Below are 26,146 nucleotides of genomic sequence, written 5' to 3'. Positions count from 1 at the left end.
TCGCATATCACCATTTGCGCGCATATGCAAAGTTTTCACGTCATTGTCTTTTAAATATTTTATCATTTTTTGAAAATACTGTCAAATTTATATGGTAAACAGCTACCGGGTGGCGATATATCTATCGTTGTATCCGATGTACTGTGGATAATCGATCGTTATATCTGGTTTATTTTTACATAGGCCCATGGAGTAAAATGATAAATCACAAGAATTTCATCGCCATAAGCGATATATCGTTATATCTGGTATCGTTATAAGTGGACTGCACTGTATAATGCCACCTGACGGTTCGAGGTAGCCCTTGAAAGACGAATGAAGAAGTTGGAGACTCTCGCGCGCTTCGGCTAGCTAGGACTGTGGACTCTTGAGCTTGTGTCTTTGTGTTACCGTTTCCCGAAAACCTCTATCTTGACTGTGTGTATCTGCCCCTGTTGCCGATTCCCATAAATCCCTGTCTTCGTGACAGTTTTGGTGGAGGTGCTGGGGCCTCTCAATGTCGCACACCCCTCCGCGAACCAACGACACCGAGCTTTTGCCTGTGGACACGCCAGTTAATCGCGTCAGCCGGAGAAACCTGGGCCTTCCTCCCGAACACGGGCCCTTGGAGTCAACTTCAACAACGAGCCTCCGGCCAGCCACGCAAAGCACTACGTTGGTCATGCAAGGTACTCCTGTTTACTTTCAAAACCCCCGAGTGCCGAAATCGTTCCATGGCACTGCGCATGAAGACGTTGAGGATTGGCTAACTCAGTTCGAACGAGTCGCATCCTTTAATCAGTGGGACGACAACTTAAAGCTACGGAACGCCATTTTTTGCCTGGAAGACCATGCTTTGACATGGTATGAGAACCGAGAAGGCACAATAACATCATGGCCTCAGTTCCGCCGTTTTATCATAGAGGCGTATGTCAGCCTGGATAGGCGCGAACGAGCAGAACGGGCTCTACAATCTCGGAAACAGATGCCAAACGAGTCCGTCATGATGTATGTTGAGGACATGACGAAACTATTTCGACGTGCGGATCCCAACATGTCTGAAGACAGAAAGCTGCGCCACCTGATGCATGGGGTTAAAGAACAGCGTTTTGCTGGTCTTGTACGTAGCCCGCTACAGTTACCTCATTTTTAACAAAGGCGGTCACCATGGAAACGATCCTACACCAGCGCCGCTCGGCGGTCTACGACAGCCCCATCCTTGCTACGACTGCTGCCAAGCCTCTTACAGCTGCTGTAAGCAATACTGAACACCTCCGAGATCTTTTTCGTGCAATTGTACGCGAGGAACTGCAGAAGGTTTGTGGCGCGTTCCAACCCAGGGGTGATTCTCTCGCACATATGATCCGCGAATAGATTCAGCAAGTCACGCAGCCATCTCTGCATGTTGCTGAAGCTCAAAGTACCCCTGTTCCTGATTATTCTCGTCCGACGTACGTTGACATTCTCCGACGTCCAGTTCCCGCCCAAGCTCCGTTGTCTACGTTACCACCATCCCAGTGCATGCCCGTCCAGCAGCAAACGCAATACATTCCTGCACAGCAGCCAACGCGGTACGTGCGGCCACAGCGGTCAAACGTTCGACGAACGGACGTCTGGCGGGCCCCTCGAATCCGCCGCCTTTGCTACCACTGTGGGGAACCTGGTCACATTTTCCGGTGGTGCCCTTATCGGGAACTCGGACCGGAGGGTTTTTACACCAACGCACCTAGACGCACGTTCGGTCAACTACTTCGTGACATTGGAGACAACCTCGCACAAGAGAGCCTCTGGATGGCGCGCCGACAATCCAGGTCTCCATCCCCATGTCGGCAATCCCCTTCAACAACTGGTGACTTCCCGCGAGCACCGCCTGGTCGCTCGCCAAGCCCCCACCGGGAAAACTGAGTAGAGCGACCTCCGGGGGCAGGGCCGCTAAATGTCGGCACAAACAGGTCCCCCCAATGAGAACAGTTATGGATTTTGGAGCACAAACGACAGCATTTGGTTCACGAGACCGGCTATCGCTGGACATCCCTCTGTGCATCGATGGTCATAACGTCAGCGCTTTGGTGGATACCGGAGCAGACTTTTCGATTTTGAGTGGGAACCTGGCAGCGCATCTTAGGAAGGTTATGACACCATGGTGTAGCACGCAGATACGCACGGCTGGGGGCATGTAATTACTCCTATTGGACAGTGCGCGGCTAGAATCCAGATTCGTACGTCAACGTTCGTTGTCAGCTGCATCGTTCTCCGGAAATGTTCTCGTGATTTGATTCTCGGTGGTGATTTCCTGCAGGAATATGGCGCCATCATTGATCTCCGACAACGAACGGTCTCGTTCTCAACGGAGAAAGCGGCTGCTAGCCCCACCGATGGCTAACGTACGTGCGCCCTATGAGTTTCAGCCGAGTGTGTTTCAATGCCTCCCCGCTCCAGCGTGTTTGTGAGTGTTGTGTGCGACGGGCTTCGTGACGGGCCAATAGCTGAAGGCAACCGTTCGCTTTTATTTTCTCGAGGCATCTGTGCAGCTCGAAGCTTAATTATTCTCATTATTTCTTTTATTATTATTTAATTATTTCTGTCTGTCAACTACGCGACCTGCGTGCCTTACTGCTGGAGTACGCCCCGTGCTTTGCATCATCATCGAAAGTCCGGCAAACTTCTATCACCAAGCATCGCACCTTAACGTCTGACGATGCCCGACCTATTCGACAGCAGCCGTACCGTATGTCGGCCAAAGAAAGTGCGTCAATTCGGACACAAGTCTAGGAAATGTTTAATGATGATGTTATTCAGCCATCTAAAAGTCCGTGGTCGTCGCCAGTCGTGTTGGTAAAGAAAAAGGATGGCACGCTGCGTTTTTGCGTTGATTACAGGAAACTGAATGACATCACAAAAAAAAGATGTATATCCGTTGCTGCGTATCGACGGTTCAGTCGATCGACTTCGAAACACGAAGTTCTTTCCCTCCATTGATTTAAAAAGTGGTTATTGGCAGATAGAAGCGGATGAGCGCGATCGGGAAAAGAGTGCCTTTGTGACACCCGATGGCTTATATGAATTTAAAGTATTGCCTTTCGGTCTGTGCTCAGCGCCAGCGACGTTCCAGAAAATGATGGACACCGTACTTGCTGGTCTTAAATGGCAAACCTGTTTGGTTTATTTGGACGACGTCATCGTGCATTCAGACACGTTTGACCAACATCTTAAGCGGCTGCGAACGGTATTGAATGCTCTTCGCTCGGCCGATTTGACACTCAAACCGGAAAAATATCACTTTGGATACCAGCAGCTGAAATTTCTCGGTCATGTGGTTAGCGCTGACGGTGTCCGGCCTGATCCTGATAAAACAGCTGCTGTAGCCAATTTTCCCATCCCTACCACGAAGAAAGCAGTCCGACGTTTCTTGGGCCTGTGCGCGTACTATCGCCGTTTCATTGCCGATTTTGCCAAGATTGCAGAACCTTTGACGCGCCTGACACGTGATGACGTCCCGTATGTCTGGTCTTCCGAGCAGCAGGAGACATCCACCGAGCTGCGCCAACGGCTGCACAACCCTCCCGTTCTTGCACACTTCGATGAGGACGCTGCCACCGAAATTCACACCGACGCCAGCAACGTCGGTCTGGGTGCTGTTCTGGTCCAGCACCAGTGATCGCTTATGCCAGCCACACCCTTTCTCGGGCAGAATCAAACTATTCAACTTCTGAAAAGGAGTGTCTCGCCGTCGTTTGGGCCACAATAAAATTCCAATCTTACCTCTACGGCCGTAAATTTAAGGTTGTGACAGACCATCATGCTTTGTGTTGGCTGGCTAGTCTTCGAGATCCATCAGGACATCTTGCACGGTGGAGCCTTCGTATGCAGGAATTTGATTACTCTATCGTTTATAAATCCGGACGTAAACATGAATATGCTGGCAAACTGTCTCGATCACCCGTGGAGTTGGCCCATGACAGTACGGATGAAGACGCCCATTTTGTTGGCATTATCAGTTCCTCTGATTTAAAGGCCCGGCAACGGGATGATCCAGACCTCAAAACCGTGATCGATCATCTGGAGGGTTTCGATTCTACAGTATCTCGACTGTTTGCTAAGAACTTGTCATCCTACTGTATGCGCGACGGAATCCTCTACAAGAAAAGCGCCGGCAACAGTGACCGAGCCTATCTTCTAGTCATCCCTGCAGATCTCCGCGATGAAATCCTTCATGCTTGCCATGATGAACCCACTGCTGGACATTTTGGATTTGCACGCAGTCTTACCAGAGGGCGCCAGGCCTACTACTGGCCCAAACTTGCCGCCACCGTCCATCGATATGTTAGAGGTTGCCGCGAGTGCCAGCGACGCAAGACACCGCCATTGAAGCCAGCGGGTTTCCTGCAGCCTATTCCCTCACCGCTAGTACCATTCGACCAAAGTGGTATGGACTTTCTCGGCCCTTTTCCTCTATCGTCAGCTGGCAGTAACTGGATTATCGTGGCTACAGATTATCTGACTCTTTACGCGGAAACTATGGCGGTGCCACGTGCAACATGCTCCGAAGTGGCACAATTTTTCATGACGCAGATTGTCCTCCGGCATGGCGCCCCTTTATACATCATCACTGATCGTGGCAAGGCATTTACAGCGCGTCTTCTTGAAGACGTTTTCTAACTAAGCCAGACACATCACCGAAAGACTACTGCTTACCATCCTCAGTCTAATGGCCTTACTGAGTGACTAAACAAAACAATAGCGCACATGCTCGCCATGTATGTCGATGTGCGGCATAAAACATGGGACGAGATATCGCCTTATGTCACATTTGCATATAACACGGCCGTCCAAAAACAACTCGATTCACTCCGTTTCGCCTAGTATACGGACGCGATGTACAGACCATGCTCGACGCTATGCTGCCATGTGTGGCTGATGACCAGCTGCTTACCGCTGACGCAGAAGAATTCACCAACTACGCTGAGGAAGCTCGCCAACTCGCCCGTGATCACCTTACAAAACAGCCAGCAACAGATGCACGCCGATATAACGACCGCCATCACTATGTCATGTTCCAGCCTGGTGACAAAGTCTGGATGTGGGCACCTGTCCGGCGCCCAGGCCTGTCAGAAAAACTTCTCAATCGTTACTTCGGACCCTACAGAGTGTTGCGTCGCCCCTCAGAAGTTACGTACGAGGTTATTCCAGACGGAATTGTACCGAGTTCTAGCCGTCAGTGCTCGTCTGACCTAGTGCATGTGCTTCGCATGAAGCCGTATTTTACCCGTTGCAAGTCGTATTTGCCATCCAGATCAGTTTTTTTCTGTGAGCTTGCGGTTTTTTTGTCTGTTTTTTTGAGAGTGGGGGGGGGGGGGGGGGGGGGGAATAATGCCACCTGATGGTTCGAGGTAGCGCTTGAAAGACGAAGAAGTTGAAGACTCTCGCGCGCTTCGTCTAGCTAGGACTGTGGACTCTTAAGCTTGTGTCTTTGTGTTACCGTTTCCCGGGAACCTCTATCTTGACTGTGTGTATCTGCCCCTGTTGCCGATTCCCATACATTCCTGTCTTCGTGACAATATATATATATATATATATATATGCATATGTGTGAAGAGATACGAAAGTACTGAAGTACTGATACTGGCCGTGCTGGGGCTACGACAGATAGGTCACCGCCGCTTTCGAAGGAGCTAGCCTGCCACTGAATTTTTATCTGTTGTAGGCCGTCATTGCACCTGCCACCACATCGGTGGTGAATGACAGATATTGCGGCGCGCGTCTTTCTCTCCCTCTTCCTTTTCTTTCTTCTCTATTTTCTCTTCTCTCCGCATGAGGCAGCAGAGGTGGCTCAGCTACAGAGTCAGTAGCAGGCCGGTGCATTTTCTTTACCTTTTTCCTACAGCCACCAACAACAACCACTTCTTCCCTTCCTGTGTGAAAACGAGCCCCTCATTTCCCGTTACATTTTCTGTTTTGGCCACTAGCATTATATGTGGAGTGCTAGCGGCCCTTTTTCGAGCACTTTCTGTTTATTGATAATAATTTTATGCGTACATGTCACAAATAATGGTGGCGTAATGTAGAAGAAAGCTAGGAGAAGGAAAATTAAGGGCCCTTCAAAAATGAAACATTTTCGTAGTACTGTATTAGCTATGACATAATGTACGTGGTTTTTTCCAATGAAGATTATTCTGAATAGAAAGTCCTAAATATTTGTGCAGTATTGTATATCGCTACATACTTACCTGACAATTATAATTCATCACCAGGAAACTACGAATCGAAAAAGAAGAGCGAAAGTTAACTTTGAAGGAAAAGAAGAATGCCATTTTCTAAATGACTTTTGGCAGGGAGCACGCAGCGTCTACCAAACACTAGAATGCGTAGTTCAAAACATAACTTCACTGAGGTCAAAATACAACCAGCTTAAATTAAACGTCGAAAAACAGAAAAACGCGCCCCAGATTTTTTATTTCAAGCTATCCCTAACATATCTTGTACAGTGTCTACGTGTGGCGTGGAAAGCTGAAATTCGGCAATAATTTTTACGTAGAGAAATATGTGGCAGGGAATCATACATTTCTAGATTCTACTTCGGTGTTTTCTGACAGCTGTGTTCGATGTTCACGCACATTACTAGCCTCCTATTGCACATCGGGCCCGTGGAGGCTGCGCGCTGGTTATGCAGGGAAAAAAAGATTTCTGGCCCAGAAGGGAGAATTGCTAATTTTCGGTGTACAGTGTGAGATATTCCCCAATGACGGTAGTAGACATAATGCTTCGAATTTCCACTATACTTTTTATGGAACTTTTTGCGCCAATTGGAGAGGCTTGAATGTTGCTTTTTCATCCAAATGCACCTTTGTTATGCAGCTGACCTCACAGGTATCATTATATCCGCAGCCCAAAAGCTATAGTGTATGCATGCGAGAGACGAACGTAAAACAACTGCCACCTAAAGTCCTTGACGACCGTCCATGTCTTCGCGAAGGTTCCAGGGAGAACGACGTTGTGCGCCCCCTTTTTCGTCTGTGGCGTTCGTCACGTTTTATTCGTACGTTTTAACGCCATTCAGAAACACGTCAGCAGCACCTCTTGCTGCATGCAATTAATTATCAGCTGCGACGAAAGCTACTGTCTGTCTTTCAATTTAACTGCGGGCGAATGATTCGGAGCAGTGCATCGCAGTATGGAGAGATATGTGTTTTATTAACTTTTTACAGAAAAGTTCCGCACAGCAAGAAAATACAGCACAGTATTCATTGCTTATGAAGCTGTTTGATATAAAGCTTGCCCTGTAACCCTGAAGCGCACGCACTTCAGTGCTGATACGCTTATTGCTTGAAATAGCCTTGACTTGCATAATATAGCTGCTGATTAAGTAACAGTTTAATAATATCTGAGAGCCACATTACTGACCTGAACGCCATTGTATATTAATACAATAGCTTCAGTATTACAGTATCACTAAATAAAGTTTCCAGGAAGAATTTTGATATGAACGAGTGTATAGTATTCCGGCAGTTGAACGGCGTATATAGATATGGACGGTTAGTAGGACGCCAGTAGCATGACCTATGTTGCAAAATAATAGTTAAGCGAAAGCTTTAAAGTTTGTTAGAGACATGGGCGTATGTATCTACAGTGTCGATAGCTAAGAATGCCTGTAACACTTCATTTGTGAATGAGTGACAAAACTCAGCGTAAATACGTACCTGGATCAAAAATATAATTGAAGATTCAAATAGTTGAAACCCCGGCCAATGTTCTAGGGGTCATAAAATTCTAGATCCCTTATTATATCTTGCGCTCATTCATCTTTTAACATTGGGTGCTAGTGTATAATAGAAACCTTTTAATACCGAATTCAATACACTTCATTACTGTTCGAAAGGAATCGAAATTCTTCTGAACTCTCCAAATACGACTCAGCTAATAGGAACAAGGACAAATATTGACGCCCTCCCCACTGTTTGTTTTTCTTTTCATGAACACTCAGGGAAAAAGCTTCTTTAAGTGCGACTTGTCTTTCAGACATTGTAGCATTAACTGCATATTTTTTTAACACCGTACCTGATCGGCGCTACTGGCGCTTCTTTGGTTCGCACGATTCTTCGATTTGTACAAATATTCCCACAGAGAAGTATTAACAAGGCTCTAGAACCAGTTCAAAATTGGCAGGCGTTATCTGAGTGAAATCGATTATAGTACTAAAGTACAGAAAAGTGCAATTTTAACTGAACATGTGCCGACGTCTGTGCGCCGCGGAGTCAAAAGGTGGAGGTTTGGCTACTCATCACGAGTAACCTGATTTGAACTCGACGTACACTACCTCTGTGCTGTATTCGAGTGTAAATTCCTAATTCTGCCTTGTCCTGTACTTCTCACATAAAATGTCATACATGCACATGTATATTGTTTTCTTGCTGTGCCAGTATTTAAAAGACTGACTTTATTTATTGCACACCTCAATTCGCATTGTCAATGTCATGTTCCCGGCCTTCATCTCGCCTTCCCTTTTTCTTTTTCGGATTTTGGTTTCAAGTCGCACTCTCCCTGTTCTATAATTCCCACCATGCCAGAAAGATGCTTGAAACAAATAAATTAATAAATAGCTTAGTAGAGAATATTACCAAAATATTTCATTTATATTCGACTCGATAGCGAAGCTGCAGTCTCCGTATTCGGATTGGTTTAGAACAAAGTACTGTTCATGCAATTCCATTGAACAAGCCTCCCGTAAATTAACGAGCTGCACACTGGTGCAATATATAGGTTGCGAACTGCCTTTTTTTATTATTGTCAAGAAATTACCGCTTATCTGCAAACAATTAGGCACTCTTCGTCATACATGGTAGTTCGGGCATTACAGGGCTGCCCCGCCGGGGTGGTGCAGTGGTAAGACGCCCGACTACTGTGCCGGAGTACCCGGGTTCGATCCCGACCTCGGCGGCTGCGTTTCGATGGAGGCGAAACGAAGAGGCGTCCGTGTGCTGTGCGATGTCAGCGCACGTTAAAGATTCCCAGGTGGTCCAAATTACTCCGTAGCCCTTCACTACGGCTCCTCTTTCTCTCTTTCCACTTTCTCTCCCACCTTCCTCCCTTCCCTTACGGCGCGGTTCAGGTGTCCACAGCTACAAGTGTGACAGATACTGCGCCTTTCTCTTCCTGTGAACCAATCAATCAATCAATCATTACAGGGCTAGAGGCTGATCGACACAAGACCCAACAGATACTCATCACAAGTTCTGTAAAATATTAAGCGGGTATAATGATTTGTTAGCGCGTTAAGAGCAGCTGTTTACTCGAGCCATTAAACTGGAGAAACAAGCCCAAACCAAACCTTTAGTAAGTCATCGTAGTAAGTCATCGTTTTTTTTTTGTCAAGGGAGTAAGCTGATATTACTTAAGCGCTACGGAAAAATTCCGAGACAAGACCAACATGTAGACAGCTGATCCCGGCACAAAGAGTTGGGTGGGTGGATAAAGAAATCTGCGCAGCTAGCGAGGCAGCAGCTGCCTCAAGATCGCATAATTGGAGTCATTCGAGAGGCTCTTATAATGCAGTGGACGTAATCTAGATGCCAACAATGTAGCCGACATACATGTCTTCTAAAGTTTACTTCGTGCTCGCAGCTTTACCCTGAATTACCTGCGGCCCCAGATGCCAACCTGGTGCAAGCGGATTGTGGCTGTTGACAAATCACATGCCACGCTCCAGTTTGCAAGCGAACGTTACTCCGATCCACTCATCGACTACCGGCACTTAGACCTCCTGGACGACGACAGCGTGGCAGAGTTCGTGCAGGAGCAGGGCTGCTTCCAGAGGGTGTACTCCGTTATGGTGCTCCACTGGATCGCCGACCAGCGACACGCGTTGAAAAACATCGCCACGCTCATGGCGCCGGGAGGGGAATGCTTCCTAGTCTTCTCGAGAATACTCAACGCCCACAGAGTCTTCATCGAAGTGAAGAGTTCGCCACAGTGGAGCAAGTATGCCCATGTAAGCAGCAGCAAAAAGCATATTGTAGCTCTCCAGTACAATAATGTGCGAAAACAGGGGCACTCGAGAGGACACTCGAACGCCGTGAAGAAAAGTCTTGCTTTAAATTTTCTTGGGGCAGTTAGAATATGGCATTATTTCAGTTCATCGTACAGCATAACTCAAAGAACCACGTTCACAAAGACTAAGCAATGTATACTATCCTTCATTAATGGTTGGTTGGTTCATAGGAAGGGAAAGGCGCAGTATCTGTCACACTTGCTCTGTGGACACCACACTTGCTCTGTGGCAGCCGCCGAGGCCGGGATTCGATCCCGAGAACTCCGGCACAGTAGTCGGGCGTCTTACCACTGCACCACCCCGGCGGGGCCGTTAAAGATCCCCAGGTGGTCAAAATTGGTGGTCAAAATTACTCCGTAGCCCTCCACTACGGCTCCTCTTTCTCTCTGTCCACTTTGATTCCCACCTTCCTCCCTTCCCTTATGGCGCGGTTCGGGTGTCCACAGAGCAAGTGTGACAGTTACTGCGCCTTTCCCTTCCTGTGAACCAATTTAACTTTAACAAAGTGCTCTGCGCGTGTTTGTTCACCAGCCTGTTTGTATTTCATATCTCGAACGAGAACAGATATCAGAGCGCCGATCTGCGCTGCTCCAACCATGCTTTACCCATTTCATTGCCCTTTTCGCTCTCGCCCTCCAGGCGCCTTTTGTGCTCCTATTCACTTAAGAACCTAATTCCGTCGCTTGTGACATATAAAACAAAGCATAGATGATTGGTGCGTTCACTTTGTAACAAATTAATGGAAGGTGACACCCCTTTTTGATAATATAGCTTTTTATTTTTCATATCTGCTATGTTTAAAACAAATTGTGTAACATTCTCTATTAGTCCATACCTAAAAATCCTATAGGCATTTATGTACGACAAAATTTTCCTCATGAACATCTATCCTTCCGCTGCCACCCTGCATTTAAGCGAACAGTGTTCCAGTTGCTTTCAGCTACCATCTAGATGTGACACATTCACATTAGTTTTCCCATCCCTAAATATTCTCAAACTGAGTAAGTGTGCCTTGCCTAGACATACATGTGAATTCTGGCGCATTACAGCTAAACATGTCCCATTGATCCCGACGTCCCCCCCCCCCCCCCCCCCCCCCCCCCCCCCAGTTCGCATCTTTCAACTTCTCATGAAGTTCCTTTCCGTAAGCATCAAGTTTAAAGACAAGCTGACCTCGCAACAAGCACTGGGTTGTCAGAAATTGAGGAGAATAATTTAAAACGCCTGCAGGTAGGTCTAAAGTAAGAGCCCGAGGTTCATAGGTATGAATGAAATCTATATGTAAAGGGCGTTCATTGCAAAATGGGCGCTTGATTGAGATGAACCAACTGTGGCTGCTTCTGTTCTCATCACATATACAAGTGCTTATTTATCCCGTACAATCAGATCCCTTCACAAGGGTTGTTTCAGAGTACAAACGTACCATTAGAAGACGTTAAGAAAACAGCTTTTGGAAACTCGAGATGTTTAGACAGGAAATGTCTAATGCCAATGTTTACAGTTTGAAAACCATGCTGACAATAACAAGTATTGTTCATCTTATAGACAATACACGGACACGGGTACAGAAATACTGACGCCAAGACTAAAGCTTAAAATTTTTCCGTTCGTAGTCAGAATAGCCGTTTAAATGTTTCATAAGACAAAGAGAGGAACTTATGAATATCATTCTATTGAACTATGAAAATATCGAATCAATTGCAGCCAACTACTCTCCGAGGAAAGACGATGTAATTGAATACATGTTTCTGACATAAATAGCGAGCAGAATGAGGGCATAGCGACTGCTAGCGGCATAACTGGATGATTGATTTCACTGGTGAACATTCTCACTGAAACGGGGCTTAAGGGAGGGCGTGTAAGAAGGAATACACGAGGGGTAAAAAGTATACATTCTATAGTCCAGCAGTCAGTTGTCCTCAGCTGGGGCTCCAGCTCGCTGTGTCAATGTGAACTTGCGTGCAGTTTTAAGTCGTCTTGAATATCCTTCCATTGCTCAAATCAATGGCTATTATTTTAAACCTAATGGCAATAGTCTGCATCCCCTTGTTGCATATAATATCTGAACAATGTCTTCGCACCAAGCATATTCGCTTATATTAAGCCGGGAGAATGAATGAAATACTGTGAACTAGCAATATTTAATAAAAGCTGTGTGGAGAAATGCTAGTCAAGGACTTGAGCCTTGGCCTTTTAACGTGTGTCATCTTTATCCTTCCTTCTTTCTGATTCTGGCAAGCGTGCAGGCTCACGTTGAACATCCACGCAACCTATTAGCCGTGAAAGCTGATACAAAGTTTACGGTTTTTAACTCACTTAGGTACAAATTTATTTTTATATAAAAACTGCACCTTTTTAAAGGCCTTCCGTTCGTTACCAAGAACTTCTCCCAAAAGCAAGTTCTCGTTGCTCCAAAGAAATGACGCAAAATCTCAGCTGGGGTGCTTTTCTGTCGGGGCGTGCAGAGTACTCTTCCTTGCGCACAAATGTTTGAGTGAATGAGAGGCAAGAAGTCACGTGCCTACGCAGGTGAGGAAAAATCATCGGCACTCGAAAATCCGGAGCTCGCAGCTACGACGCGTCTTGTACTCCAGAATGTCGTCGCGAAGGACCTCCGAGTATAGACGCATTGATAACAGTCCCTTACGCCATGTCTGCATTATAAAAATTGTTTTTAACTCGTGTGCGGCGAAAATAGACAAGAAGAATGATATATAAGGCTAATATCCTTCCTCAAGATCCGACGGACATGCCGCAAGCCTGAAGAGCAGCCACTGGGTATTGGGCAGCAGTCCTTGTGTTCAACGAGTGTTTTAAGAAGTGTTTTTGAACTCAGTCTTTACCTTCCACTCTCCGCCCCACAGCTGTTGGAGGACGTGATGCCGGAAATCACGTTTATGGAGAACAGAGCGTCGGTGCGAACGTACGCTGCGAAACTTGTCCACGATGCCGGGCTGACTGCACTGGCTTGCGAGGTTTTCCGTGTTGCTGCTCACGGCGGATCCAAGAACGACTCTGTGGGTGGTACGTGTGCCGCACTGAAAACTTTCTAGTTCCCCTCTTTTGCCCATTGAAAGGGCGCGATGGGCAAAATTTACTATTTAAATGCAAAACAATAGTTTTGTTCTTTGCGGTTATATGGTATTTGTTTTGCATTCCAAGACCGGCAAGTTATTATTGATGAAATTGTATTTATAAGCAGGCGATTGATCTCACTGCACTGGAGTAAAACATGTTTATTTATTTTACCATCATGGTAAACATTAAGCCGGCGAGGCCGAAATAGCTCGATTATAATTGTTTAAACTGAAAAGCTGTGATCTCGCCATGATGGAAAAATTTCTATGTAAGCCGTGAAGCTTTAGTAATGGAAGTGGTCGAGGCGATGACGTCTGTATTTGAAATTTACGATATTTTGCCGCCAGCATTATCTGTGAGAGTGTATCAATATGATCTATAGATATTGGGTCACTTCTACACTTTGCTTCTGACAGCACATCAAACACGTAAGCAACAGAGACAGACACGCACACGTGCGTTGGCTTACAACTGTTATGCTTATAACGCAGAGGCGCATATTTTGGCGGGAACAGGAACAAGTATAAAATACACCACAAGAGCAAAAGAAGGCAAGGGACCATCAAAACAGTTAATCTTCTAGAAGGTTTCACTATTATCAACAAAAAAAAACACAATTTTTTCTCTTAAAACACACACGGCATGCTGACACATGTTCTTGATGTTGCATAGGCATGACCGAATGTTTGTCAACTTGTCTCCGTTGTGATAATGCCTGTACAATAGTAAAAATGTGGTCGAAAATGCAAGAATTTCCTTCAGTGAGCTAGTAGATTTACTTTGACAGTGTTTTATAAGTTTTATTCTGCTTGCCCAAGTAATCATTCCCGCGCCTGCCCGTTTGTCGAATGTGCTTTTTACTGCACCTAAATTGAAGGGAATGAAACAAATCAATGCGTTGTCACATAGATCGAAATATTTTCATGATTCTCTTTTAAAATGTTATCTATCGTTGGCCACGATATGACTCGCCTGCAAATGTTTGATAGCTATCTGAGACCGTGAACTCCGCTTTCACTTTTCCACGATTAATAACATTTGTGAGAGTGAGTGGCAAACGGAACGAATGCTACCTTGAATAATGTTTTTAAGCGTCATTCTGATCATTAGCTCTTACTTTGAGGTTTGTCTGAATCCGGAGTTTTCGTGGTACCAAAGTTAACGCCATTTCCTTTATTGTTAAAAGAGCACGAGTATACCCTTATGTTTACTTGAGCACCTTAATGTTAGCGTCGACATTGTTCATTCATAAGCGGCCTCTCAAAGCGCGAATCGGGCGTCTAGATTTCAATTACTGCAGGCACTCTACGCAGAAGACACCCAGCCGCGATCTTTTAGGTTGTTTATACAGCAAACCACAATTCTAATTTAAGTACAATGAAGCAATGGATAGCGGTCAATACAAAGGCGTCATGTAGAAAGAGTAAGTCGGGGGCTGATTCGTTGCATTGAATGATGAGCTCACCTAAATGTTTCCTTTTATTGACAGTATGGCACGTATGGGTATGCCGCCAGAGTCCTTAGTTCATCGTATTGAATAGATAATGTTCCTACGCGTGTTGATCGATACTGCATGCCACTGAGTTAACTTACATTTTTAAATATTAAGCCTATTTTCAACATACCGTGTAATCTTGGCACTCAAATGCTTTTTGTCTGCCTATCACAAAACTTTCTAACCGTCTACATGAATTTCCTCAAGCTTTGGTTGGAAGTAATTAATGCATCTTTCATATTCCAACGGTTATATATTTAGTCTGTGCTCCTTTCATCTAATGAATGATTGTCGGATGTGATCGTGATTGATGCACCTGGAGTATGGTTCTCTGCACCTTTCAAGTCATTTTTGATCGATCAATTTGAAAGCAATTAAATAGACTAAACCCTTAGTGAAGCGCTTCTACATATCCCTTGAAAGCTAGTACGTTTTCCGCGATGGAACGGAAAAAGACTTTCTTGCCAAATCTGAAATTACCGATCACATCTTAAATATTATTTAAGACAAATTGACACCGGCATGGCGAAGTGTTTGAATTACCAAGATACTTTGTTGGGCGAGTTGGTACTTATTCATTATTAATTTAAACAGCGCGAACACAAAGACAATGGACAAGATAAAAGAAAGCCACAGTACAAGCTCTGACTCACAACTATGCCTAAGCCCTTTACTCTAAGGCCCAGAAAAAACAAACATGAAGAAAACGAAAAAATCACGTGAAACAACACCTGGGCTCACCTGCTGCACAAAAGGTCACATCATAAAGACACCTCTTTGCTTGAAAGAACAAGAGAAGTCTTGCTGACACACTTATTGTTCGTTGAAATAAAATATGATTCCACTATCTCTCTCGCCATCTTCTCTTTAGCGGGATACAAAATCCTAACCTTGTCAAACTTAGGAGTGCACTTGTTCTCCTTCGTCATTATTTCACATGAATGGCAATATGATACCAGAAACGTTTTGTCCTTTCCCCTTTCCAAGTTGTTCAGGTGTTCCTGTAGTCTCTTATTATTACATCGTCCTGTGTGTACTATATAACAGGCTCCACAAGAGAGTGGAAGCCTGTACACAACACCTGTCTTGCATCCAACAAATGGGTTTCAATGTTTCACCCAACATGCTTGCTTCTTTGCTTCTCTTTCCCTTTAAATAGCCGGGCAAATCCTCTCATCTTGAGCGGGGCGGTCAATGCGACGTCAACACCATACCACTTGCCTACATTTTTGAGGCCATGTAAAATTCTGTGTACATACGGTACTATCGCAACCTTCATCTTCCTCTCACCCATGCTGGGCAGGGATTTCAGTCTGTGCGTTCTTTTAAGGCTCTTCAGTACCCGGCAACTGGCCTCAATAATAACCGACTCCCGATAAGCGGCCTTTGCAATTCTTGTTACTTGTCTTTCAAAACGCTTGCCCATGCCGTGGTAAGAAGATTTCTTCAACGCATTTAATAAGCATGTGTTGATCATCCCATTCTTCACTAATTTGGAATGCCCCGAATTGGAGCTTAGCAAGGGCTTCATTGATCTCGGGTTGTATTCCCAACAAACATGATCATCACCAAATGGAATCAATTAATCTAAATACTGTAACCGATCGTCCACTGGTTCTTCAACACTAAATTTCAGCCCGGATGCACACTCAGTAAAGACATCCATAATGACCCTCATTCGTTGATTGAATCCTTCACGGTCATTGAATACTAAAACGTCGTCCACATACCTGAACGTGGAATGATGTAGGCGCTCCAAGTTACCCTTCAGGTGTCTGTCCACGTACATTAGGAAGATATCACTCAAGACCGGTGCAGCACTCGACCCAACGCATACTCCAGCCTTCTGCGTATACAGCTTGATCTTCCAGCCTATGAAGGTGGACGCCAAGTAGACACTCAAAAGTTCAAGGAAACTTCCAACACTTACACCTGAGGCGTCAATGAAGTCACATTCATTATTGTCTTCAGTAATGCACATTTGAACGCGCTTAAGGAGGCAGTCATGGGTTAGGGTATTATACAAATCCTTGACATCCATGCTGAAGCCAACACATATTCTTGGGTTGTGTTCTTTGAGGAATTCAAGAAGGGCTTCAGAGTTAGGTAGCCTTAGGGGGTCTGATAAAGTTAACGAGGAAAGGTGTTTCTGAAAATATTTGAAGACCAGGTGCTGCCAAGTGCTCTTCTCAGATACGATGGTTCTGAACGGAACATCTCGTTTATGGGTTTTTGCCGAAAAGAATACTTCCAAATGTAATTGCTTGCATTGTTTCACCTGTTCAAGCATCCATTCAAGCCTAAGATCACCTAGTAGAGCCATAGCGCTCTCTTCTAAGCCATATTTCTTGTGCAACAGACTCTTCCTGTGTCCTTCAGAATCTTTCGTTTAATGACCCTGAGGTGTTAGCGCCTGCTATCGCCGTTTGTGTCTGCCAAGCAAGAAATGCCTCTTGCTACCTCAAGCTAGGCACAGTGCCTCCGGGATTCCTGAATACCTTTGGGTTCCTGAGGCCGTCTACTGGTCATTGCAGGAGACTCTGCCGCATAATGGTATCTGAGATGTGGAGGCAAGCCCTCCACTTCAAGGATTGTCTACGGCTCTCTTGTGAGTTCACGTAGAGCAAGCAGCGTGCGTATCGCAAGTACACAGAATGGAGTGCCCTGAGTGAAAGAGTGACGGAATTTCTTTGGAAGGTGGTTCTACCTCGGCTTCCACGAAAAGAGAAGATCAACGAAGATTAACAAGGCAAGGTATTGAAGTTCGCTGATGAAGATACGCCTCTAGATATTGATAAGATGCTGAAGCTGGGTTTTAAGCATGCTTTTGAGCCTAGAGTTGATGAGGTTGAACAGGTGACCATGTCACGCTGTATTGTAAATAGAGTTCAAGATTCTGATAGGTCGCGGTGCATCCATGAGTGCATAAAAGTGTTACACCACACAAACGAAGGAATAAATGGAAAACAGTGCCCTATTACCTATATTGCGAAATGGATGGCCTCAAGAGCCCTCAGAGTTATACTATCAGATAAAATGGGTATTTTACTATTTTTTCTGAGAATCAGTTTCAAGAAAAAACGCAGGCTGTTGTTGAGAAGAATTACAAAAGGTTTCCTATGAAAGCGACCATGATAAAAGAGAGGGCTATGGCTCTACTAGGTGATCTTGGGCTTGAACGGATACGTGAACAGGTGAAACAATGCAAGCAATTACATTTGGAAGTATTCTTTTCCAAAAAACCAATAAACGAGATGTTCCGTTCAGAGCCATCGTATCTGAGAAGAGCGCGTGGCAACACCTGGTCTCCAAATATTTGCAGAAACACCTTTCTTCGTTGACTTTATCAGACACCCTAAGGCTACGCAACTGTGAAGCCCTTGTTGAATTCCTCAAAGACCGCATCCCAAGAAAATGTGTTGCCTTCAGCATGGATGTCAAGGATTTGTATAATAGCCTCCCCCATGACTGCCTCCTTAAGCGTGTTCAAATGTGCATTACTGAAGACAATAATGAATGTGACTTCATTGATGCCTCAGGTGTAAGTGTTGGACGTTTCCTTGAACTTTAGAGGTTCTACCTGGCGTCCACCTTCATAGGCTGGAAGAACTAGCTGTATACGCAGAAGGCTGGAGTATGCGTTGGGTCGAGTGTTGCACCGGTCTTGAGTGACATCTTAATGTACGTGGACAGACACCTGAAGTATAACTTGGAGGGTTTACATCATTCCATCTTCAGGCATTTGGATGACTTTTTAGTATTCACAGACCGTGAAGGATGCCATCAACGAATGAGGGACGTTATTGATGTTTTTACTGAGTGTGCATCCGGGCTGAAATTTAGTGTTGAAGAACCAGTGGGCGATCGGTTACAGTATTTAGATTTATTTATTCAATTCGCTGATGATCATGTTTGTTGCGAATACAACCCGATATCGATGAAGTCCTTGAAAAGCTCCAATTCGGGGCATTCCAAATTAGTGAAGAATGGGATGATCAACACATGCTTATTAAATGCGTTGAAGAAATCTTGTTACCACGGCATGGGCAAGCGTCTTGAAAGACCAGTGACAAGAATTGCAAAGGTCGGTTATCGGGAGTCGGTTATTAATGGAGGCCAGTTTTAAAAGAACGCACAGACTGAAATCCCTGCCCAGCATGGGTGAGAGAAAGAAGAAGATTGCGGTAGTACCGTATGTGCACAGAAATTTACATGGCCTCAAAAATGTAGGCAAGAGGTATGGTGCTGACGTCGCATTGACCGCCCCGCTCAAGATGAAGAGGATTTGCCCGGCTATTCAAAGGGAAAGAGAAGCGAAGAAGCAAGGATGTGCGGTGAAACGTAGAAACCCACTTGTTGGATGCAAGACAGGTGTTGTGTACAAGCTTGCACTCTCTTGTGGAGCCTGTTAAAGAGGACAAACAGGACGATGTATTAACAACAGACTACAGTAACACCTGAACAACTTGGAAAGTGGAAAGGACAAAACGTTTCTAGTATCACATTGCCATTCATGTGAAATAATGACGAAGGAGAAGTGCACTCCTAAGTTTGACAAGGTTAGGATTTTGTATCGCCCCAAAGAGAAATGATGAGAGAGATAGTGGAATCATATTTTATTTCAACGAACAATAAGTGTGTCAGCAAGACTTCTCTTGTTCTTTCAAGCAAAGAGGTGTCTTTATGAGGTGACGTTTTGTGCAGCAGGTGAGTCCAGGGGTTGTTTCACGGGATTGTTTCGTTTTCTTCATGTTTGTTTTTTCTGGGCCTTGGAGTAAAGGGCTTAGGCATAGTTGTGAGTCAGCGCTTGTACTGTGGCTTTCTTTTATATTGTCCTTTGTCTTCGTGTTCGCGCTGTTTAATTTAATAATGAAATGTTTGAAATTTGCGAAAAATATTTTTGAGCATATATAGCCAAACAGTTAGTAACGCACCTGTTTCCTCTCTCTCCCCATTCATTTTCTCCAGACCTTTTTACCCTTATGAATCCAATACACCAGAAGCTCAACAACGACGAGAAGGAGGAGCTTCGGAAATTCACGCACCGCGCTCTTGAAGACGTTAGGAAGAAAACTGCCGGATCAGCGAGCACCACGCGAGACATGGTTGTAATTCACGCTTGCAAGCCACAAAATAAGCATATTTTTCAGACTCCGAATGGCATACTGGAAGAATAAAAGTTTACTATGAAGATCAAATCTGCATTGCTGTAGGCTGTTATTTGAAAACGATTATCTTTCCATGAAGCAAATTATAATGCTCTCATATTGTGCCCGTTCCCGCCCCTCAATTCATTTACTCCCAAGTCTAGATTTATCTTAGCTTTTCATGTGCACACTAATAGCGTTCGCTAATGCTTTCTACTTTGATGAATTGGCAATCAGCAATTGGCAATTAGGAGTGTCGCCATCTAGCTTTTTATGAACTTGTTGGTTTCTGACAATTTATGAAAACGTGCTCTACAGTGCAAAGTCTTTCAGTGAACTTTTTGTTCTTTTTATCTCGAGCATTGGAGAAAGACTTTCGGAAAAACGATGCCAAGTGTGTGACAAATAGGTCTCTGAAAGGCGGTCAGAAGGTAGCTTTCAATACCTGCCTTGTGACAGACAACACCCCGAATGTGCACGCCTCTTACAAGCCCTGAAAAGTGAGCAGATAATGTTCAAGGCGTCAGAGAAACCTTCCACCGATCTGCAACCCCTGTCATGCCTGCTATCGTCTATCACCTGCCAAAAACTTCGCACCCCGCCCGCATTTTGCAGCTTTGATTGTGAAGTAGAGCTTTCGCTCTCCGTCATAATTCTTTCATGCTTTTCATCATCAATTATCGAAAGCGCGCGTCAGTTACTTTAACAATGCATGGCCACATACTTTCAAGGGCTTTTTCACATGTGCCGATTCCACACAACGATGCGTCTATCTTCAAAGGACATACCTCATCATACAAATTTATTTGCCCCCATTGTGTTTTCGTTATGGCATGCAACGGTAACAGAGGGCTCTCCATGGACCCACTCTCTGCGCACCAGCTCGTGTAAAAAGAAAGATCGGTGTCAAATGCCCTTGCCCACTTTGGGAACGATTACGCCGGTTGCTGTCACTCATACTTTACGCGGCCCCCACTTTGAATCCCTCCATGGGCGGCATCTGCCGCCGGTGGCTTGTACTTTTATAGAGCAGCCCCGATAGACACTTACACTTACACTACACTAGCCTATATGTACCTGATACTCTTTGACGGCTTACAGTGACGCTCTGAGGCAAGTTTACAAGAATAAAAAAACTCTTTGATGGGGTAGCTTTTTAATTGTTCATGATTTCTCTGCAGTTTTCTTTCAAATTATGTGATGTATCTTCCAGAAACAATCTGCGAATAGAAATGCAACGGGCTGCCATTTAACGATTGGCTAAATGTCCTATCGCCCAGTGATCCTGAAGTCCGTCGAGATCAGTTTTTTTGTATTTAGAATTGCTTTCAGAGACTAGTTCTTTTAAGTCATCATTAAGATCACTATTCATTCCTATCAGCTCTATTGCCTGTTCTACAAATATTCCCGCTGTACAATCTACATTTTCCAGAGGCACCGCGCTATGAGAAAATTAACTTTCAACTGAGAAGTCTAACAAATAAGTTTAATGTTGTTGTGATGACGATTAAGATGAGAGACAAACGATTCGGGAGATTCTGATTCATGCTGCCCTACCATGGAGACGTTGATATAGCGTAGGTATAAGAGGAGTTTTTACAGCCACGAATTCAGTATTTTGGATTCGAAAACTGCCATGAATATACTTCCGTAAATTGGCGCTGATCAGATACTCATGCTGGTTCCGTTTATCGGCATATAATAAGATGAACCAAACATAGAAATAATTTAAATTGAGGATTAATGTAAGCAGAGACAGATAAACCTTAAACTCACGCCGGTGGAAGCTGTTGATTAATACTTGAGAGAGGGAGGCGATACTTTCATTGACAAGAATATTATTGCAGAGTGCGCTGAGCTCAAGTGTTAAAAGCATACGTTGATCTGAAAGGTTGGCTCTGTTAACAATAAGCTCCATTATTGGAAGAAACTGAGGCGCGTTCTGCACGAACGAAGGGAGAAGGGTCAGGAGGTCTGCTGGGTAGTTATTTAAAAATAATTACGGTTTTTTTGTGGACGTATTATTGCTAGAAACAATCGGCCTCCCCTTATTTCTCTGGTGAACAATGTTTCTGGGGAAACAATGTGAGTCCATGTCAGAATGTGTAAACGATCTGGTTGTTTTTTTGATGGCTTGAAGAATTTGCAATCAATCTTGACAATTAGTGCTCTGGCTAATATATCTCGTTTTTATTGAATATCACTTCAATAAACTCTTCTGTAGCATCGGTATATAACATTTTATTGTGACAAGAGTTTTCAAGCTATTTATACACCTCTTTTTTGTAATCTTTCACGTCTAGAAAAACTATGCTGACGCATTTCTCTGCAGCCTTGATCCTAGCTTCTCAAGAGTGGCTATATCGGTTGAAGTGAAATTTTCAGTCTTTCGAGCTAGGTTTGTTTTTTCAACAAATTGTTTCGAGGCAGCTTGCCTGTTATTCGCTGCGCCCATATGTTTATAGAAGAGAGATATACATTCAAGAAAGGAGGAAGGAGCCACTGACACAAGCAAACAATGGTAGTAATTTTTGGTGTTGAAAATGGTAAGCAATAATGGTGGAGCTAGTTGGTTAGAAGGCAGGTGGAAAGAACCAAATTGTCTAAGTTGTGTATAATCTAGCTATCATTGAGAGTGTTCGCCAGCGCCACCCTCCATCATAGCCGTGTGATGTAGAAGGTGAACTAACAGGGAGAGCGGAGACGGGTTATTTCGCGCTACCTAAAAAAACAAAGCTGCAAGATTAGAAGCTCTTGTTAAGGTAGGGCGGGGAGATTGAGGAGTTACGTTATGATTTCATTTCCCCTACATTAGGTTGGTGATTGGACAGGGAGAGTTAACTTTATTGCTTGCATGCTTATGTTTTGGCTGGCGGACATTAAGCCTTATATTGAACTTGTGAAGGGTATGTCCCTAGTTCTGGGCGCTGCACGATGTTGCTGTCAGTTACGCTTGTGCCCAAGGTTTCGCTCGGTCTCCTCGTCCACGCTGCCAAGACTGGCCGCTATATGTGACGGCTACTGCAGCCGTAGTTATTAAAGAGAACATGACGATGCGAAAGGAAAACAAGTGCACTGCGCACAGTCCACGTACGCTAAATTTAGAGTAGGAATCAGGGCAAGGTTGACGGGCTGCGGCATGCAATATTTTCTTTATTTCAGGACGAAACAGCTCACATTAAAAATTTAAGTGTCCTAGTTTAGTGCAACTGCTTTCCACCTTCGGAGGAGCATGAAATGAGTCGCATGGTGGATTGGCCTGAATGGATAATGCGCAGCCCGTACTTTATACAATATATTTGTCTATTATCTTTATCCTGACATTTATTTATGTGGCACTGTTAAAAGAACAAGTGAAAAAAAATCAATAACTGCGTAAACATATTGCAAATAAGGATACTGCTTTCACTGCAAACAACCACGTGATACTTGCAAATGTGAAACGATAACCTTGAACGTTATCTGTATTGCGACAGTTCAGACCTTTTAGGCCTGTCATTTAGCGCGATTTCAAACACGTGAAGGTATATCGTCAATCGCAAAGACCTACAAAGACACTGCGAAATTACGTGCGCATTGTACGAAAACTCGCTGAAAGTGACACTTCACCTCTGAGTCCCTTTACAGAAGCCTGCCTAGCTTTCCTCAGTTATTACCGCAACCTCCTTCTTCGAAGGCGTGCACCTTCTCGAGTATTTCCCGTAGTAACCTCTATTACGAAGCCTAAAAACATATCCCCCTTCAGGTTCATCGGGCCATCTTTAAGCCCTAAAACATCATTCCATGAAATGTCTTCTTTTACTTTAGAACGTTTATTTGTATAAGCATACCTTTGCATAAACAGCGTCGTGAGAGTTTTGCCTTTTCATTTAAAGTCGCATTTGCACGCCAGCAAAAGAGACCTCTCCTTAAACCGCAACGACGTCTCAAGACGGAATTATTTTACCAGGCCTTTCTTGCTTAGTGTTTCGCTTACCATTCGGCTGGTGAAAGATTCGTGTCCTCCACTAAAAAATTTGGGGGGTTAACCATGCATTCAACCTAATGAGAGAGCGAAAGCTGTGATAGTCGCAGCGATAGCCTCTTTAACACCCCCTATTCAAACAGCGGGTTGTCCCTAATTTTCATTATAATTACTGGCTCATAAGAAAGGAATGGCAAAGAATCGGTCACACTTGTTTAGTGGACCCCTGAATCGCGCCGTAAAGGCCGGAATACATGGAGCGTTTTTGCCGCGTCAAACCGACGTTTTACGCCCGACTGGCGCGCACTCGACGCCCCGCGTCAGAAAAACCTCTGCCAGATATTTGACGCGCGGGCGGCGCGGCATCCTCTCGAACCGGAAACTACTGTCGACGCGAGCCAATAGGAGCGCGGAAAGCTGGCATTTCCGGTTTGAGAGGCCGCTGTCAACATGGCCGCCATGCCTGACGAGGTATGGGGTAGTTTGGCCGCAGAAATGTGATTATCGTAAAAATGAACGCTTAATCAAGCACGGAATGTCTCTTTTTTGTGAGTATACGACCTATTCTCAGATCGTTGTGTGTTTGCTCCCTGGAGTGAAATTTGTAAAAATAAAAAAGAAAACCGTGCCGCTGGTATCCGAGCGGGCATTCCGAAGTATCTTCGTTCATTCGAGCGAGCCAAATCCTTGCGCACCTATGTACGCTTTCTACATTTAGCACAGTAGCATTAGAATGAGCACTTTCGGGATTTTACCACTAGGGACAGCGTCGCTTCTCTTACGTACCTCTCTCGGCGGTTATTTCCGCTCGCTGCTGCATTTGCTTTCGCATCAAGGTAACCGCGGCGGCGCTCGCGCCGCTTCGTCGTTTTATGTATCTCGAGCTGGGCGTTGCGTCGGCGCGGCAGTTTTCGACACACGAAAATCGTGTAAAAAAAACGCCTCATGTATTCCGCCCTTAAGGGAAGGGGAGAAGGTGGGAGGAAAAATTGGAAAGAGAGAAAGAGGAGCTGTAGAGAAGGGCATCGAATGCAGCAGGCGACTTCGTCTTGATAGAGGCGAAATGGAGAGGCGTCGTCTGCTGTGATTTGTCAACGCAAGTTAAAGATTCCCAGATGGTCATAACTTTTATAATAAAGACATTAGCTGGGGCTTAACGTCAGTTAGGCCCGAGGTTGCGAAAGCAACAGTAGCAAGGCTAATAACACGTCGACAAAGAGTCTTCGCTTTCAAAGCCTCCAGTACAATCCATTCGAAGTCGTCACCGGTTCAGGACGATTCAAGAGAAGAGCGACGCGCTCGTTTATGCTCGGGGACAGTTTTCTGTGGTAATGTAGCCAAAGCTACGAGGGCGGGGCTTTCCTAACTGTATTACTACGCCATGTAGTTCCAAGTACCTGGCTTCGGCTGCGGTTTCGGCAACGCACACGACGTACGCTGTCAAAAGCAGACGAGCGATAAGAACGCGCGCAGAAATGGGCGGAGAAAAGCGGCCGACGCATCCCACCCGGTCCCGCCTACGCTCTTGCGCTTTACGAGATTGTCAACCGGCCGCGCAGCCATCGACATGAACGCTGTCTATTAAACTCCCGCTGTACTGGCTAGTACTGTAGTTTAGCCTGATACAATAAAGCTTAATAGTTCCGTAATGGTTTATCATTCCAGAGCATCAAGTGCGAAATTTCTGGAGGCACTATATGCTTGTGCGGAGTGAGCTGGTGCGTTTCGGCTCCGTAGCTTCCACCACATTGCCACAGAAAGTTGTCCCCGAGTATAAGTGCATCTTGAGCGCACCGTCGCACGAGGCCCTGTTCCCGTTTATCTGTCTCTGTAGCCCGCTGTCGTTTCCCGGCTTCATCGAGACGGCGTGACCTTTCTTTCTGTTTATCAGGATGCATAGCGAGTGCCTCAGCTGTTGTTGTTGTGGCTGTAGGAAGAAGGAAAAGAAAATGTACGGGCCTGCTACCGGCTCCGTGGCTAAGCCACCTCCGCTGCCTCGTGCGGACAGAAGAGATTGATTGATTTATAGGAAGAGAGAGGCGCTCTGTCTCACTTGTTTTCTGTGGACACCTCAACATCGCCGTAAGGGAAGGTAGGAAGGTGGGAGTGAAAGGGGAAAGAGAGAAAGAGGAGCCGTAGTGAGGGGCTACGGAGTAATTTTGACCACCTGGCGAGCTTTAACTTGCGCTGACATCGCACAGCGCACGGATGCCTCTTCGTTTCGCCTCCATCGAAACGCAGCCGCCGAGGTTGGGTTCGAAACCGGGTACTCGGCACAGTAGTCGGGCGGCTTATTTGGGTTTGCTCGGTACGGTGGCTCCGCAAGGGACAAAACGGCAGAAGAAACGAAGAAAGCGGGCTGTTCCGACTAGCATCTACCGCCCCCAGGAGCCGAGCAGCCTAGCGATTAGCGGCGCGTGCTTTTTCAATGGGCGTCA

At 45.2% G+C, this 26,146-nt stretch overlaps 1 protein-coding gene across 1 annotated transcript in view; it reads left to right on the top strand.

The window, feature by feature from the left end:
- LOC146188485 (juvenile hormone acid O-methyltransferase-like) overlaps nt 1-19,795 on the top strand; it is a 43,069-nt gene extending 23,274 nt beyond the window's left edge. The window contains exons 3-5 of the mRNA XM_084603117.1: nt 9,598-9,964; nt 12,889-13,048; nt 19,566-19,795. Of these exons, the coding sequence (XP_084459243.1) occupies nt 9,598-9,964; nt 12,889-13,048; nt 19,566-19,774 (736 nt within the window). The 3' untranslated portion in view covers nt 19,775-19,795. The remainder of the gene's footprint in view (nt 1-9,597; nt 9,965-12,888; nt 13,049-19,565) is intronic.
- Nucleotides 19,796-26,146: the final 6,351 nt, after the last annotated feature.

The sequence above is a fragment of the Amblyomma maculatum genome, chromosome 5, assembly GCF_055883805.1.
Source record: "Amblyomma maculatum isolate TAMU_Amacu chromosome 5, ASM5588380v1, whole genome shotgun sequence".
Lineage (NCBI taxonomy): Eukaryota > Metazoa > Arthropoda > Arachnida > Ixodida > Ixodidae > Amblyomma > Amblyomma maculatum.
The sequence above is the reverse complement of the archived record's forward strand: the minus strand, read 5'-3'. Positions and strand labels throughout refer to the sequence as shown.